Raw genomic sequence first — 17,500 nt, 5'->3', positions numbered from 1 at the left:
CAAATATAGAATAAATGTTTAATGTAGCACTTACAATTTGTTGCGTCTATGCATTTATAAGTTAAATGCTTTGTCTTTTATTCAACATGGGTTATATATAATTAAAACGAAACCCCTTAAAATCAAGAGGGCTCCGCGACCCCCTGTGGATCTTTGGAGACCCATAAGGGGGTCCCGACCCATAGGTTGGGAAACATTGGGCTAGAGTGCCGCAATTTCAGCACCATGGACAGATCCTGGACATATCGGAAGCACCATGAGCATGGACAGCTACCCACAAGTGTAGGAATGGTGATATTAAAGTGTGGTGCCAAATTGTCGGAATGGCGGGATGTTGCAGTGGCGTCATGTCTGAATGTATTTCGGAATGACGATTTCCCACCTATGCACACTGACAAGGTGTGGCCGTCAACATATAGGGCTACAGTATACTGGGGCATCAATATGTACACGCTAACCAGGCTTTGTGGAGACACAGTAAAGTAGGGTGCATATACAAACATAAATGCTAACAAAATGTTATTGGGCAGAGACAATATTGGAACAACAGGGAATAGGCTACATACGTGTATACTAGCCTACATGCTAACAAGGTGTTGTTTTGCGGAGAAGTTATATTGGAACAGGGGGGTACTGCAAAGATATATATCCATGCTAACAAGGGGTAGCCATCAATAAATACAGTAGGGCAAATATAAATGCTAACAAGGTGTTGTTATGGCCAGAGATTATATTGGAAAAACAGGGCGTAGGCTACATGTGCATGATGACAAGGTGGTTTTGGAAAGTTTATATTGGGGTGTCTGGGGTACAGTATACAAACGTCCGTACACATTATTCTTCCCCCCAGAACCCAACTACCCCAATTGTCAAAAAAAGGCAGGACGCCAAGGCACTCTTCTTAGATAAAACCGCTTTAATATAAAGGCTAGTTCATGTTAGAACTTAAATAATTAAAAATACTGCCATTGCCAACATGTTTCGGCCGCTACAGGGCCTTCATCAGGGAACAAGGTGAATCAAGCAGTGTACCCCAATTGTCAGTTCCCCGTTTCGTCACCTAACCACGAGAAACGAGACTATTCATAATGGCACCACAAGGCTTGAAGTTGATTTTTTCTGTTTTTCTCGTCAAGACTTCACGAATGGCCCGAGTTACGGTTGGTAATCAATGGGACTGCTTACACCAGGCATGAACATTCTGGAAAAAAATAGCGCATTCTTTTTGTATTATGTATTTTTGATGCAACTTTACATAACGTAACGTATCACCCTTAGGCAGGCAAAACCCCTTCATTCAAATGAGGTTTAGCCATGAGTGGCTACATCACACAAACCTTTTCTCTTTCTCAAATCCTGAGTTGCTGCAGTGCTTTGAACAAGTGTATGTAGGGTATAGTAGGCCTACTTCTGTTCTGCCCTGAAGCCCTTCTCTCTCTTTCTTTCTGTCTTTCTTTACGTCTCTCTTCATCTCTCTTGCTTTCTCTCTGTGACAACCATTTTCTCTCCTTTGCCGTCTTTCTCTATCACTCTCTTACACAATTATGCACAAATATAATACAGCACACACACAGAGCACAATAAAAGGCATAATGTACAAGGAAAAACACACACACACACACACACACACACACGGACACACATTGCGCGCACACACACTCACACGGGGACACACACACACGGACACACACACGGAAATAGGAACACACAGGGACACGCTCACACAGGGACACACAAACACACACACGCACAAACACAAGGAAACCCGCACACACACACACACACACACACACACACACACACACACGGACACACATTGCGCGCACACACACTCACACACGGACACACAAACATACAGACACACACACGCACACACAAACACAAGGAAACCTGCACACACAGGGACACACACACGCACACACACACACACAAACACAAGGAGACCCGCACACACACACACACACACACACACACACACACACACACACACACACACACACACACACACACACACACACACACACACACACACACACACACACACACACACACACACACACACACACACACACGCACAGGGACACACAGGCATATGGTGGCCTGGAGGAGTCATGCATGACTTCACACGGTCATGATGTTCCCACTACAGTTATGTGCTGTGCAGCTGAGAGGGGGGGGTGATGGCTGGGTAGTCACTTTGCTGTGTGTGTTTGTGCGTGCGTGTGTGTCTGTGTCTGTGTGTGTGTGTGTGTGTGTGTGTGTGTGTGTGTGTGTGTGTGTGTGTGTGTGTGTGTGTGTGTGTGTGTGTGTGTGTGTGTGTGTGTGCGTTTGGGGGTGGGGGGGCTGGTTGCTGGCCGTGTAGTCACTTTACCGTGTGTGTGTGTGTGTGTGTGTGTGTGTGTGTGTGTGTGTGTGTGTGTGTGTGTGTGTGTGTGTGTGTGTGTGTGTGTGTGTGTGTGTGTGTGTGTGTGTGTAAGTGTGTTTGGGGGTTGGCAGTGGCAGTGACAGTATATGGAGAAAAAGTAGAACAAATATTCGCACACCGTAAAAGCTAACTTGTCATGATTTTATTGTGAAAAAGGCACAACGTTTCGACCGGCAAGGTCTTCCTTACGAAGTGTTCCATCTACTGCCAAGCTGTGAGTAGGTCCACTCATCCCTTTTGAAGCACAACACACGGAACAGATGAGACGAAACACTCAAGAAAACTTCCATCCACGGGGGTTGACTCGTACCGCCAATATGGCGTGTGCTTGCCCATCTCACACCTTTCTGGCAAAAGAGCCAATTGCCTACTGAGCTGCGCTGTCATTGATCCAATCATCTCACAAGCAAATGCTGCTCATGTGCAGTTGAAAAATATTTGAGAAAAAGCTGCCTGAAATGGCTGCCCAGAGTGCCAAGTAGAGGGAGTTTGATGGACTTTGACATGTAATGGCACCAGCCAAGCAAAGAAATGAGATGGGATAGGATGCAGTGTTGCCAGATTGGGCGATTACCCTCCCAATTGGGCTACTTGGAATGGCCGTCTGCAGGTAAAAACGGGAAAATTTGGCCAAATCTGTGTTTGTTTCTGCAGTTTTGTGCCCATACAAATCAATGCAATTTGTTGAAATTGGGCGGAATTTAGCGCATTTTGGCGTTTTTTGGGAACCTTTTTGGGCGCGATTTGATCAGACACATCTGGCAACACTGGTGGGATGGGACTGGAGGGTGGTGGAGGAGGTCAGCGCGGCAGGCGAGAGTAGCCGTGTTGTGCATCCTGTTACGTGACATGTTACTATGTGTCTTGTCTTGTGTAGCCTTTCCCCACAGGGCAGAATAAAGTAGTTTTGAATACTGAATCTTGGATCTGAAATCTTGAAGAGTGGAGTTGAGGAGAGCAGGAGAGATGAGGCAAGATGATGGATGACCCCGACCATCCGGCATTATAGAGTGACAGGCTGTGGATGTGTGTGTGTGTGTGTGTGTGTGTGTGTGTGTGTGTGTGTGTGTGTGTGTGTGTGTGTGTGTGTGTGTGTGTGTGTGTGTGTGTGTGTGTGTGTGTGTGTGTGTGTGTGTGTGTGTGTGCGTACGTGCATATGCACGTGTGTAAGAACCCAAAACGTAATAACTGCCCATAACGTAATAACTGCCCATAACGTAATAATTTGGGCCCATTTGAAACGTAATAAAACCCATAATGTAGTAACTTGCCCATAACGTAATAACACTTCCCTACCCATAACATAATAATGTTCTGCCAATAATGTAATAAGTTATTACGTTATGGGCAGGTTATTACGTTATGGGCCTTACACTAAAAAAAACTTTGATAATGTAATAATGATGCCCATAACGTAATAACTGCCATCAACATAATACTTTGGGCCCATTTGAAACGTAGTGAAGCCAATAACATAATATTTCTCTACCAATAATGTACTGTAATAACTAGGGATGCACCGATACACATTTTTCACTTCCAATCCGATCCAAATATCTAAATTTGAATATCTGTCGATACCGATACTACTCTGATCCAATATCAAAGCCACATATATGCATGGGTTTCAACTTGAAGTAGGCCCAAGTATCCCATCCTGTAAACTAAAATGCAAGTGTCATGATTTCAAAATAAGGTTACACCTAGCTCAATGTCAGCACCGGGAAAATTCCGATATTTTGGGGTAAATCCGATCTGATAAGATCCGATCTTTGAATTATGTTGATATCTGAACTTGATACCGATACACTGGTGCCAATATCGCATCCCTGATAGTCAAGTAGGTTTTATTGTCAATTTCTTTACATGCACTGGTCATACAAAGAATAACCTTCTGCTAATAACATAATGAGGTATTTGGCAGGTCATTACGTTATTTGGCTAACAATAATTTAAAAAAAACTTTTATTAGCTGTTTTACTTTTTTTAAATCCATGGGACCCCCTCAAAGAAGAGATGGAACATCTCAAGGGGCTTTCCCTTAATAAAGAATGGAATTGAAAATAACTAAATATTTCCTCTCAAAGAGAGGGTTGACAAAATCTGTTTGGGGGGGCTAAAAGTGCCCGCACCAACTTTGATGTCGTATAACTCCTGAATGACTAAAGATATGACTACGAAAATTTGTGACTTTTCCTAAAATGAAGTTGGCTAGAGTGTGATACCAAAAGATTAGGTTAATCATTTTTGTTGTTGCCATGGCAACGGTTTTCTGACAGGCACGCCTGACCAAAAATCACTGATATAAGTCTCATCATCATCACTTTTCATATTATTTTACATTTTCATTAGCATCAGACACCCTTCTGAACATTTGAAGTGGTCTGAAGCACATAATAACCAAAATTGATGTGCAATACCCAAGTTAGATGGAAAATACATTAAGGTGACATTTTGGGCAATAAAATAAGGAAATGACGTCATAATGATGTCATAATATCCAATAACGACACCAAACTGATGTCATTCATAGATATTTGGCTGAAGATCATCCCCACCAAGTTTGGTGGTCATACGCCATTCGGTTCCTAAGTTATGAGTCAAAAGAGATGATACGCACGTTCATGAATAATGCTCGGAAATACTGCAAATATGTGAAAATCAAAAATGGGTGGACTGTTCCTTTAATACCATGTAATACCAGTATAATACCATGTACCAATTTTGTACTTACATCATGTATTTTTGTGTAAGTGGTATTACATGGTATTAACAGGCATGGAAACGGGTCAGGGGTGAAAAAGGTGAGAATGGTGCGGCGTGGCGCAGTGGCACGGAGTGGCGCGTGTGCTGCAGCGGTGCGCGCACATGTGTGGTGTGCAGTGGCGTTTTTGGGGGATAGTGTTGTATAAGAGTCTTACTAGGGGGGTCTGGGGGCATGGTCTCCCATGGGAGAAAATTTGTTGAGAAAAATGTGATTATCCACAAGAAAACAGGCCACAATAGGCCGGGCGAAACTGAGAAAATAGAAAAGATTTTTTGTTTTGTTTTTTTGCTTTCTTATTATTTACATTCTGGCATATTTACATGTTGTATCTTGATATAGCCTACAAATGTTCAATATCCATGGCCTCTATCTAATGAAATAAAACATTACATAGAACACAATAACTGTCAAATATTCTGCTCGACTGCTGCCACAAAAGCAGCAAATTGTGTTAGATCACGACAATGGTCCAATATACAATCAAGACTTCCCAGGGCTTCCCAGACTTCATCATGGCAACCCCCCTCTATACTTTAGTAGCCAAGATCTCAGACTTTTTGTTTGTGCAGTAGGCCTAACATCTGAATGGGTGAGGTTGCCAACCTCAAAATGTTCTGTTTGATGTGTAGGCTACTGAAACAAAAATAATATGCATAGTGACATAATCTAATGCAAAGTGAATGGGGAAACAAATGCAGATAGCACATGCATGTGACACTGGACGCATAAGAATTTAGATGGCCATATGTTAGGTTGTGGAAAAATGTATATACCTGTACTTTAAGTTTCAGAGCCAAAAAGAGATTTATTGACCATTCAGTGAAGATATATAGTAGGAGGAAAAAGCTGCAACATTTGCAATTTAAGTGTCTATGTTTATTGTACATCCATGCCCAATGCAAAGAAAAATCTGATTGTCTGGCTAATTTGTCTTTTAGTCTAGGGTCTGTGCTTAAAAAACCAAAATCGGTTATCTTTACACCCCTATTAGATAGATAGATAGATAGATAGATAGATAGATAGATACAGTAGATAGATAGATAGATAGATAGATAGATAGATAGATAGATAGATAGATAGATAGATAGATAGATAGATAGATAGATAGATAGATAGATAGATAGATAGATAGGTTTTTAAACTACTTCATGGTGGAGCAGTTCTCATCGTAAGCTTCCCAATTGACCTCATCAAAACCCTTCCAACGCTCCCCTTAGTATTAAAAAATAAAATAATCACAGGCTCCGATTCGATTCAGGGACGATTCATAAAAAATATTTAGCGATTTGGTGTGATTGAATGTCGATTCGGTGCGATTCAATGTTGCATAACGATAACCGATCCAAAATCGTTTATCTTTACACCCCTAATTGTTACACTGGTATTACAATAGTATTAGGCCCTACATGGTGTTAAATATTGTTACACGGGTTATTACACTGTACCTAATGTGGTAGATCCACTGAAATGGTGACCCATTAAAATAAGGTGTTACTGGGCAAATCAATCCACCCAGTCAGGCCAAATGAAAATTCCGCAATCTTGAAAGTGTTGACCACCAAACTCAAATCAGTTCATGAACCTGCCCTACAGCACTCACACACCAAATCTGGGACAAATCCATCCACCTGGTCAGAAGTTATGGGCCAAAAAAAAATCGGCCATCTTGAATTCAGCCATCTTGAAAGTGTAAAAGTGTTGACCTCCAAACTCAAATAAATTCATGAACCTACCCTAGAGCATTCACACACCAAATCTGGGACAAATCCATCCAAGCGGTCAGAAGTTGTGGGCCAAACAAAAATTCGGCCATCTTGAATCCAGCCATCTTGAAAGTGTTGACCTCCAAACTTGAATCAGTTCATGACCCTACCCTAGAGCATTCACACGCCACGAAGGACCTAATGCGGCGGCCGGCGGCTGACGGTGGATGTGGATGCAGTGGCGGTGCACGTGAAACCATTACATCCCCTACGCCCCGCGTTTTGGGGATATAACTAATTGCTGAAAAGTATTTTCCTTGCTACATTCTATAAAAAAGGGAAGAAAAGAAGCCTTGAACTTCTTCAGCTGTCCTCTTCTGACTCTCATGCACAGTCTGGCTGGGTTGGTTCATAGTTTACTATTACCTTATTGGCGACTTATAACGCTATTGGTTGTATTACGTTTCAAATGGGCCCAAATTATTACGTTAATGGCAGTTATTATGTTATGGGCATCGTTATTACATTATCAAAGTTTTTTTTTTGTGTAAGGCCCATAACGTAATAACCTGCCCATAACGTAATAACTTATTACATTATGGGCAGAGCGTTATTACGTTATGGGTTGGGAAGTGTTATTACGTTATGGGTTGTATTACGTTTCAAATGGGCCCAAATTATTACGTTATGGGCAGTTATTACGTTATGGGCAGTTATTACGTTTTGGGTTCTTACACACGTGTATGCATATCTGCCTGTGTACGTGTGCATGCATGTCGTATGTCTTTGTATTTGTATTTGTGCATGTACCCATTGTGCATGTGCATGTGCTTGTGTGTATGTGTGTGCATGTGTGCATACGTGCATATGTGCGTGCATGCATACGTGCATGTGTATGTGTGTGTCGTATGTCTTTGTGTTTGTGCATGTACCCATTGTATATGTGCTATGTGCATTGTCTGTACGGGGTCATCCCTATGTTCCCCGGGTACTATGTTCCCCAGTTCCCATGTTTCCCGCAACCGGGGAACTTAGGACCCTTTTTTCAATAAAGGGTTCTATGTTCCCCGCTGCTTCCAAGTAGACTGCTGCCGCATGGATTCATGGATCTGTGACAGGTTAAGTTTAGGGATACACAGTAAATTGTGTAGTGTTAAAATAACACTTATAGAGTTAAAATTAACACTGTTCTAGTGTCTATTTGGTCCTGCTCCAGATCAGTGTTAAACACTGATGTTAGATTTATAGTGTTAAGCTAACACTATAAAGAGTAAAGCAGTTTCGGGGAGCATACAATGGTGCAGACAAACTCCATCACCTCGAGGAGGCGGGGGCTCTCTGGAGTACTTCTAACTCCACACAATTTAACAACTTCATTTGTCACTAACACTGGAGAGCATCTCATTCCATTTGGTGTTGGAATTACTCCAATAGTGTTAATAAGCCTTAACACTGCAAAATTAACACTGGCAAATTTACTGTGTAGTTTTGGTCAGGGCACAACTCAGAAACATTGCATTACTGACTTAAGTTTAGGGATGGTTTTTGAAAGGGTTAGATACAATGCAGGTAACATAGAACCCTTTTATTTAGAAAAAGGGCCTTAAGTTCCCCGGTCCCATACAAAGACCGGGGAACATACATAGGACCCGGGGAACATACAGTGGGCACGCTCCCGTCCCGTATGTACTTAGAGTTTAGAGAGGCCACCAAGTTTAGTGCTCAATCAGTAATGGGCTAGTCTAGAAGTAATGGGCTCGGTGACTGATGTGACACATAGGTAGGTAGGCCACACCACATACAGTGAAGTGGGGTCACATACAGTACAGTACATCACAGGAGTAACTAGAGACCCGCGGCGCCTAAGCACTGTAAGTGGCCTTCTCATCTCACACCAACCACAGCGTACTGTAAAACACTCCACCACAGGCCCTACCGTGGCCCTAACGGTGGGGCGCTCGCCTGCCATGCGGCTGACTCGGGTTCGATTCCCGGCCCGGATCCTTTGCCGACCCCTCCCCATCTCTCTCCCCATTCGCTTCCTGTCCACCTCTAAAACTGTCATATCATCAATAAAGTCATAAAAGACCGAAATATATATATAAAAAAAAAAACACTCCTGATTAGATGCAGAAACGGGCACTGGCATGGTTCTCAGTTGGCCTGAACGTCCCATAGGTGCACCACAGATCCGTGAAGTTGGTTCGCATTGCTAACAGAAAAATACTTGTTTTTCCATGACGACAATGTGGACGTCAGCAGGTTCATCCGGATATCACAGTCACGTGCGGAAAAGTTCAGAGCCTGTGATGAACACGGATGGTTCGCAGGTAAACACTTTAGTGCCGAACGCAAGTGATGCGGGTGTGACGGAGGTCTTCCTGCACCTGTTTGTCCCCCTCGGGGCTGCGAACGTGCGACCTCGTCAACTACAACAGTCCGGCAATGGGAGGCACAGTACGATACAGCTGGACTAAAGGACCAGCCCCCAGCCCAACGGCATCGACACTGTATGAGGCTTTGGGAGTAAGGTTTACTAACGTTCCACGCCAACTCTGCTAGTTAGCCTCCGTTAAACGGGCACTGGCACCGCTCTGCATGGACAGACTCTCTCCCTACTACTACGGCCACCAGCCTCCCTCCACACTCAGCACTCGGCCCTCAGCTCTACCTCTCCACAGCACACCAGTGAACACTGCACACAACGAAGTTGCATTTATGCCTCACCCGCCCTCAATGGCGCCCCTAGGGAGCAGTGCGGCGGGATGGTACCATGCTCAGGGTACCTCAGTCATGGAGGAGGATGGGGGAAAGCACTGGTTGATTGCTCTCCTCACCAACCTGGCGGGTCGGGAGTCGAACCGGCAGCCTTTGGGCTACAAGTCCGACACCCTAACCGCTTACCATATGACTTAGCCGGGCTCTGCCCTACTGGTTACGCAACGCCTTCGGCTCAGCTACACACAGTAGGGCCAGGAGCTTGCTAAATCCCGCTACAGCGAGAACTCCACCCACTTTGTCTGGAACCAATCAACTGAGCATTTCCAACCGTCCTGGGTAGAGGTGTGTTCAGGGCAGTGACGTGGTTTAAGCAGAGACGTTCTATTGGGCTAAGAAATGTTTGGTTTAAACTTCGGCACAGCCCTCAACCAGTAGCAAGCCGAGGGAGGCGGGTTAACCAGGCCATGGAAACAAAGTTCTTCCTGTATGGAAACGCTAATCGTTATAGTCCTGGTCAGACCAGAATCGCGGTACGTGATCTGAAGTCTATGAAAATCAGGCAACGTACGACTGCCCTAGAGAGGACAACCTACAGACTCTCTCCCTACTACTGTCGGCCACCAGCCTCCCTCCACACTCAGCACTCGGCCCTCAGCTCTTGCTCTTAATTACGCCGTCCCTCCGTTAATTATTCAGGCTGACTTAACAAGCTCATCTATGTTAAGAACCCGATAGGTAAGATATCCCCCACCGTCTAACGTAGCCCTTGTCTGACACTGAACACCAGCGGTCCAGCGCGGCTTGCAATTGAAGCTGTTTAACGGTCCAGAATTAGGGCAGGCAGTTAAAGGGCCAGAGGCAGCAGGATATTTATTGACTGGGAAACTAGAGGCTTTTTTCAAAGATGGTGTAGTGAAGGGGAGCAGAGTTGGCCAGCAGGGACTCGAACCCGGACCTTCTGGGGTAGTAAACTGGGGCTCTGACGGCTACATCAGAGAGCCAGGCTTGTTGGCGTGACAGTCAGAACACACCCACAACCCTTGTGATAGTCACTCCATCAAAGATGGAGGGAGTTATTTAACAATGTGATGAACATTTCAAGATTCAAGATTTGTGTTGTTTTTAATGTTCAACATAATTTACTAGTGCATGTGTATGTGTGCTGTGTCTGTATGTGCGTATGTGTGTGTGTGTGTGGGGGCAGGTGCGTGTGGTCAGGTGTGCTTACTCCCTCCTCTCAAGGCTACGAGTGTGTGTGTGTGTGCGCGTGTGAATAGAGGTGGTGTGCGAGTGTGTGTGTGTGTACAGATGGTGTGCTTACTCCGAGTGTGTGTGTGTGTGTGTGTGTGTGTGTGTGTGTGTGTGTGTGTGTGTGTGTGTGTGTGTGTGTGTGTGTGTGTGTGTGTGTGTGTGTGTGTGTGTGTGTGTGTGTGTGTGTGTGTACAGGTGGTGTGCTGACCGCATCCTCTCAGGGAGCTACTGTTTCCTGATTGTCTTTGCGCAAACAGAATGGCTGTGTTTTCTCCTATCTTTATTTGTCTATCTCTACCTCTTTACACACACACACACACACACACACACACACACACACACACACACACACACACACACACACACACACACACACACACACACACACACACACACACACACACACACACACACACCTAACAGTAGCTCTCATACGTCTCTCATTCACATTCACACGCACAGACCATTTCTCTCCCACCCTTTCTCTCTCTCATCCTCTCACATCCTCACAAATAATCAGTTTCATTTCTCTCTCTCTCTCCCTCCCCCTCTCTCTCTCTCTCTCTCTCTGTTTCTCTCTCTGTCTCTCTCTCTCTCTCTCCCTCTATCTCTATCTCTCTCTCGCTCTCCCTCTCTCTCTCTCCCTCTCTCTGTCTCTCTCCCTCCCTCTCTCCCTCTCTCTCTCTCTGTTACTTGCGTGTGAGGAAGAGATGGACAGTGAAATGGACAGACCAGAGGGGGTTAGAGGAGGAGAAGAGCAAAAGGGCACAGAGATGAAAGGAAGAGGTGAAAGAGAGAATTAGAAATGGATGAGAAGTAGAGGCATGGAAAAGACAGCCGTGAGAAAATGCACTCTCAGAAATAAAGGTACAGAACTCGTTGCTGTGGCAGTGCCCTCAAGGGAGAACCATTGCGTCGCTTGGGTGGTATCTCAAAAAAGGAGTGAAAGATGCACATTGGTCGACATTGCAAGAAACTGAACGCACATCTTTTTTGGGGTACCAATCAAGCGACACAATGGTATTCCCCTTGAAGGTATAGGGTGTGTGTGTGTGTGTGTGTGTGTGTGTGTGTGTGCGTGTGCGTGTGCGTGTCTGTGTGTGTCTGTGCGTCTGTGTGTGTGCTTTCCCCTTAGAATAGACCCCCCAAGAAAAGACGCTCACCTTGGAATAGACCCCCCATGAGAGTTCCGTCTCGGTGACCATGACGACGATGCCGAACATCCCGAAGATGAGCGCGTAGTCGCTGAGCCGCTTGCGCTTCTCGAACAGCGCCCTCCGGTGGCCCAGCTTGTAGCCGATGTCCTTGTTCTTCTTCTGCGCGGCCCGCACGCTCCCCCTGCTCCTGCTGGGCACGTCCTCCTCCTCTTCCCCACCTCCTCCACCTCCTCCTCCGGGGCTACCCCCAACACCACCTCCACCTCCCACGCCACCACCCATGCTCCCGCCGATCCCCATGCCCACGCACCCTCCACCGTCCCTGGGCAGGCTCTCGCAGGAGGCCTGGCGGTGGTGGTGGTGCTGGTGCTGGAGGTGGTGGTGAAGCGGTTGGTGCGGGTGTTGGTGTTGGTGTTGGTGCGGGTGGTGCTGATGGTGGTGTTGGTACAGCAGGTCGTCGCTGCTGCCGCCGGGCCCCTTAGACACCACCACCTCCAGCCTCCCTGTGGAGCTGTGCAGCGTGTGGAGCGGCTCCAGCCTGCCGGCAGAGCTGTAGTGCGTGTGGAGCGGTTGCGGCTGCGGCTGTAATGGCGGCGGCTGCGTCTCCGAGTCCAGCTCGGCGAGATTGCGGCGGGACGCGGACACGGTGGTGGCGGTCGCCGACGCCGACACCCGTCCTCCTTCTCCCCCACCCCCTCCTCCGGCGAAGCCTCCTCCGAACCCTCCTCCTCCTCCACCTCCTGCGCCTCCTCCGAATCCACCGCCGCCAAGGCAGCCTCGTCCCAGGCTCCCCCCGGCGCCTCCTCCTCCGCCTCCTCTGACTCCTCCTCCTCCGCTGCAGCCTCCCCCTGCCGCCCGGCCGGCCACGCCCACGCCGCCGTTGCCATAGCGGCAGCCGGCCGCGCTCATGGCGGTGTCGGAGCAGGCGCGTGCACTGGGGGACAGGCAGGGCTGGGAGCCCGCATGGCTCAGCTTACGAGCCTCCGCATACGCCTGGAGAGGGGGAGGAGGAGGTGGAGGGGTGGAGGAGGAGGGGGAGGGGGGGGGAGGAGGGGTGTAGGGGGAAGGAGAGGAGAGGGGCGAGGAGGAGAAGAGAGGGAGAGCAGAGGAGAGGAGAGGGGCGAGAGGAGGAGAGGAGAGGAGAGGAGAGGAGAGGAGAGGAGAGGAGAGGAGAGGAGAGAGAAGGGGGAGAGGGAGAGAGGAGTAGAGAGGGAGATGGGCAGATGGGCGAGAAGGAGGAGAGGGAGGTGATGGGAGGTGAGATGAGAGGGGCGAGGACAAAAGAGGGAGGAGATGGAGAGGGAGTGGGGAGAGGGAGTCAAGAGAGGGAGGAGGGGGAGGAGGAGAGAGGGGGTGAGAGGGAGGAGGAGAGAGGGAGAGAATAGGGATGGGGAGAGGAGGGAGAGTTAGGTGGGAGAAGGGGAGAGGGAGGGAGGGGTGTATGGGAGAGAAGAGAGGGGGGTGAGGTAGGTGGAGAGAGAGGGAGGGGGTGGAGGGGAGAGGAGAGGGGGGAGAGGGAGGTGGAGAGAGAGTGGGGGGAGAGGGAAGGGTAAGAGAGGAGAGGGAGGGAGAAAGAGAGAGGGTGTGGGGCGAGAGGGATAGGGTGTCGGAGAGGAGAGGAGAGGGAGGGAGGGAGAGGGTGTTGAAGAGGAGAGGATAGGAGAGGAGATGAGGAGGGCAGGAGAGGAGAAGAGAGGAGAGAGGATAGGAGAGGAGATGGGGAGGAGAGGAGAGGAGAGAAGGAGGGAAAAGGAGAGGAGAGAGGAGATGAGAGGAGAGGAAAGGAGAGGAGAGGAGAGGAGAGGAGAGGAGAGGAGATGGGGAGGAGAGCAGAGGAGATGAGAGGAGAGGAGAGGAGAGGGTGTTGGAGAGGAGAGGAGAGGAGGAGAGAGGAGAGGAGAGGACAGGAGAGGAGAGGAGAGAGAGAACAAGAGAGGAGAGGAGAGGAGAGAGGAGAGGAGAGGGAGAGGAGAGGAGATAGCGCGGAAGGATGGATTGATGCACAGGGAACCAGACAGGGAGGAGGGATAGGAGTTTAGGAGAGGGAGGGGGGGGAAGTTGGGGGAGGGGGGGCAGATCGGGGTTTAGTCGAGACGGGGAGAGAGGAGGTGTAGGGGTTCAGGAGGGGGGGGGGGAAGGAGTTTAGGAGAGGGAGGGGGAAAGGAGTTTAGGAGAGGTAGGGGGAAAGTTGGGGGAGGGGGGGCAGATCAGGGTTTAGGCGAGACGGGGAGAGAGGAGGTGTAGGGGTTCGGGAGAGAGAGAGGGGAGAGGGAGGAGGAGAGAGATGGGGGAGAGGGAGGTGTAGCGTTTTTTGGAGAGAGAGAGAGGGGGGATAGGGAGGAGGAGAGAGATGGGGGAGAGGAGTTTAGGAGAGGAAGGGGGAGAGGGAGTTTAGGAGAGGGAGGGGGAGACGAAGTTTAGGAGGGAGGGGGGAAAGGAGTTTGGGGGGAAGAGTGGGGGAATAGGGGAGGGGGGCAAGGGAGGGGGAGATGGAGGGAGAGAAACAGACACAGAGATATAACATTAGTTACTACACCTTATGTCTGCATTCACATGGGAGGGAAGGAGGAAGGAGGAAGGGAGAGAGGGAGAGAGAGAACAGGGGAGGCAGAGAGAGGAAAAGGTGGAGAGAGAGAGTGAGGGATGAAGAGAGAAACAGATACAGACATGTAAACATTAGTTGATTACAGGCAAGCATTGCAAGAGAACAAGAACAAGAAAGAGATAGAGATAGATTTAAAGCAGATAGTTGAAAAAGGATCACTTATAACATTACATTACATTACATTTCATTACATTACACTTAGCTGATATGTCTATCCAAAACGATTTACAGTAATTTAATCTATCAATTTTTTGACTACAGTCACAGGACTGCAATGTGGGATTAGGTGCCTTGCTCACGGGCACTTCAGCCATGGATAGAGGTGTAGGGAGGATGGGTATGGTTGGGATTCGAACATGCAACCCTCTGATCTTAAGTCATCCTCTCTAACCACTAGGCCAGGGGTCAGGAACCTTTTTGGTGGAGAGAGCCATAAACGCCAAAATTTTAAAAAGAAATTTTCATGAGAGCCATACCATTTTAAAAACACTGAATACAATCAAAAGCATGTATTTCAATTAAGCTCAACAATTTAAGAGTGTACTGTCAAGTTATTGCTTTTATTGATAACAGGTAAGTATAGGGTTGCCAACTGTCAACTTCATTATGGTGAAGGTCTGGGAGAATTCTGTATTTCTTAGATGTAATTTCCTGCATTTTAACCTCCCTTGTCCCATTTCAACTCAATATGGAACCCGTACTTTTATTTATAAATACAGGACGATTCCATATTTCAAGGGATGTTTGGCAACCCTAGATAAGTAAGAGCCATATACAGTTCCCAAAAGAGCCACATGTGGCTGCCCTGTCTTATTAGTTTGTGTATAGGGCTGCACCATACGCATATCATATGCATTGTTTCCCAATGGGTTTTGTACATCATTTACAAACATGCTAGGGCTGTAATGACATTGTGTCGAACAGCGAAATCGTGATACGCAGAGTGCAAGAAGGCAGTATCGTGATACGCCCTTTGAGAGTTATGTTACCTTTCAGTCCAGAAAACAAAAGCAAAAGGCAAATTAATTAATTAAAAAAAAATGTTTTAAGTTTTTAAAAATCGTTGGGTATAGGACAAGTGTAATGGAGGCTAACTAGCACAGAGTTGGCGTGGAACGTTGGTAAACCTCCCTCCGATAGGCTCATACAGTCTCGTGCCGTTGGGCCGAGAGACTAGTCTCTTTGCCCAGCGGTATCGTACTGTGTCTCCCATTGCTGGACTATTGTAGTTGACCAGGTCACACGTTCGATCCCAAAGGGGGGTGAACAGGTGCAAGATGACCTCCGTCACACAAGTATCATGATACGAACCAAATCGTGAGTTGAGTGTGTCGTTACAGTCCTAAAACATGTAGTTCAGTGTTTCTCAACAGGGGTGCCGCGGAATGGTGACTGATAAACAAATGATGTAATATAATAGGCCTACATACTTGTATTTGTCTAAATTGATAAGTTAATGTTAGTCAGTGGAATCTTTCATCTGCCATTTACGCACAATAAAGTAAATATAGGTCGCCCCAGTCAGCTGCAACTTCGAACGTGTCGAAAGGTCGTGTGACGTCTCCAAATGTGTTACGTTTCTAAGCTTGTGTGGTATCTGATACGATGCCATGTTACGGCTTGTTTGGGGTGCCTTGAAATTTTTCATGTTTTGAAAGGGTGCCTCGCCTAAAAAAAGGTTGAGAAACACTGATGTAGTTGCTAAAGACTGTGGTGTGGTGGCATTTACTGTGGGATACAAATGCTGGCCATTGCAAGCTGAGATTCCGGTGCTGCATTTTACTGTAATCAAGCCTCAACTACAAAGCATGTCAGCCGCAGTCTTTCGATAAGCAGTCTTGCATATCAAAACAAAATACTAAATACAAATTTAGCCCTTCCCCCACAATAAGAACAGTCCATGAGAATAGTGCTGCCAATAAAAAGCCTAAAGCACAAAATACTTTAGGTCAGCAGGTCAATCAATTATTTTTCTTAACGAAAACAAGAAATCAAACCAATCCCCTACAACTACAACTTCATCCAAGCTTAGACCAATTACAACATGCAAATGTATTGTATATAACGTGTGTGTGTGTGTATGTGTGTGTGTGTGTGTGTGTGTGTGTGTGTGTGTGTGCGCGCAGGCTGAGAGGCTTGGTCGAGAGAGAGAGAGAGAGAGAGAGAGAGAGAGAGAGAGAGAAAGGAGAAATGTGAGAGGAAAAGTGTGTGAGAGAGAGAGAGAGAGAGAAAGTGAGAGAGGAGAAGTGTGTGTGAGAGAGAGAGAGAGCGATAGAGAGAGAGAGAGAGCGTGGAGAAGTGAGTGAGTGAGAGTGAAGTGTAAGGAGAGAAACGCAGGGCCCCAATCAATATTCCTGTTCCCACTGACGACCATAAATCGGCAGCACGCACATAATTCTATTCTAACTCTGAGCGGCTCTTAAATCGGCCTGTTGGTTCACGCAGTGATTTGCGAGCCATTGTTGAGAGTACTGTAAACCCCTCCTCAACCTACACATTCACACACACGCATGCACGCCCGCACGCCCGCATGCCCGCACACCCGCACGCACACACACACACACACACACACACACACACACACACACACGAACACGTATACACACACAATCACACACACACACGCACACACACACATAGACACACACTTGTGGGCCATTGTTGAATGTAAACCCCTCGTCAGACAAAACACACACACACACACACACACACACACACACACACACACACACACACACACACACACACACACACACACACACACACACACACACACGCGCACACATGGACACACACACACACACACACACACACACACACACACACACACACACACACATACACACAAGTACAAATACACACACACACACA

At 47.2% G+C, this 17,500-nt stretch overlaps 1 protein-coding gene across 1 annotated transcript in view; it reads right to left on the bottom strand.

Annotated features, from left to right (window-relative positions):
- LOC134450521 (small conductance calcium-activated potassium channel protein 2-like) overlaps positions 1-17,500 on the bottom strand; it is a 130,907-nt gene that overhangs the window by 88,970 nt on the left and 24,437 nt on the right. Inside the window, exon 2 of the mRNA XM_063200360.1 lies at positions 12,031-13,017. Coding sequence (XP_063056430.1) covers positions 12,031-13,017 — 987 coding nt within the window. The remainder of the gene's footprint in view (positions 1-12,030; positions 13,018-17,500) is intronic.

This window comes from Engraulis encrasicolus, chromosome 6 (genome assembly GCF_034702125.1).
Source record: "Engraulis encrasicolus isolate BLACKSEA-1 chromosome 6, IST_EnEncr_1.0, whole genome shotgun sequence".
Taxonomy (NCBI): domain Eukaryota; kingdom Metazoa; phylum Chordata; class Actinopteri; order Clupeiformes; family Engraulidae; genus Engraulis; species Engraulis encrasicolus.
The sequence above is the reverse complement of the archived record's forward strand: the minus strand, read 5'-3'. Positions and strand labels throughout refer to the sequence as shown.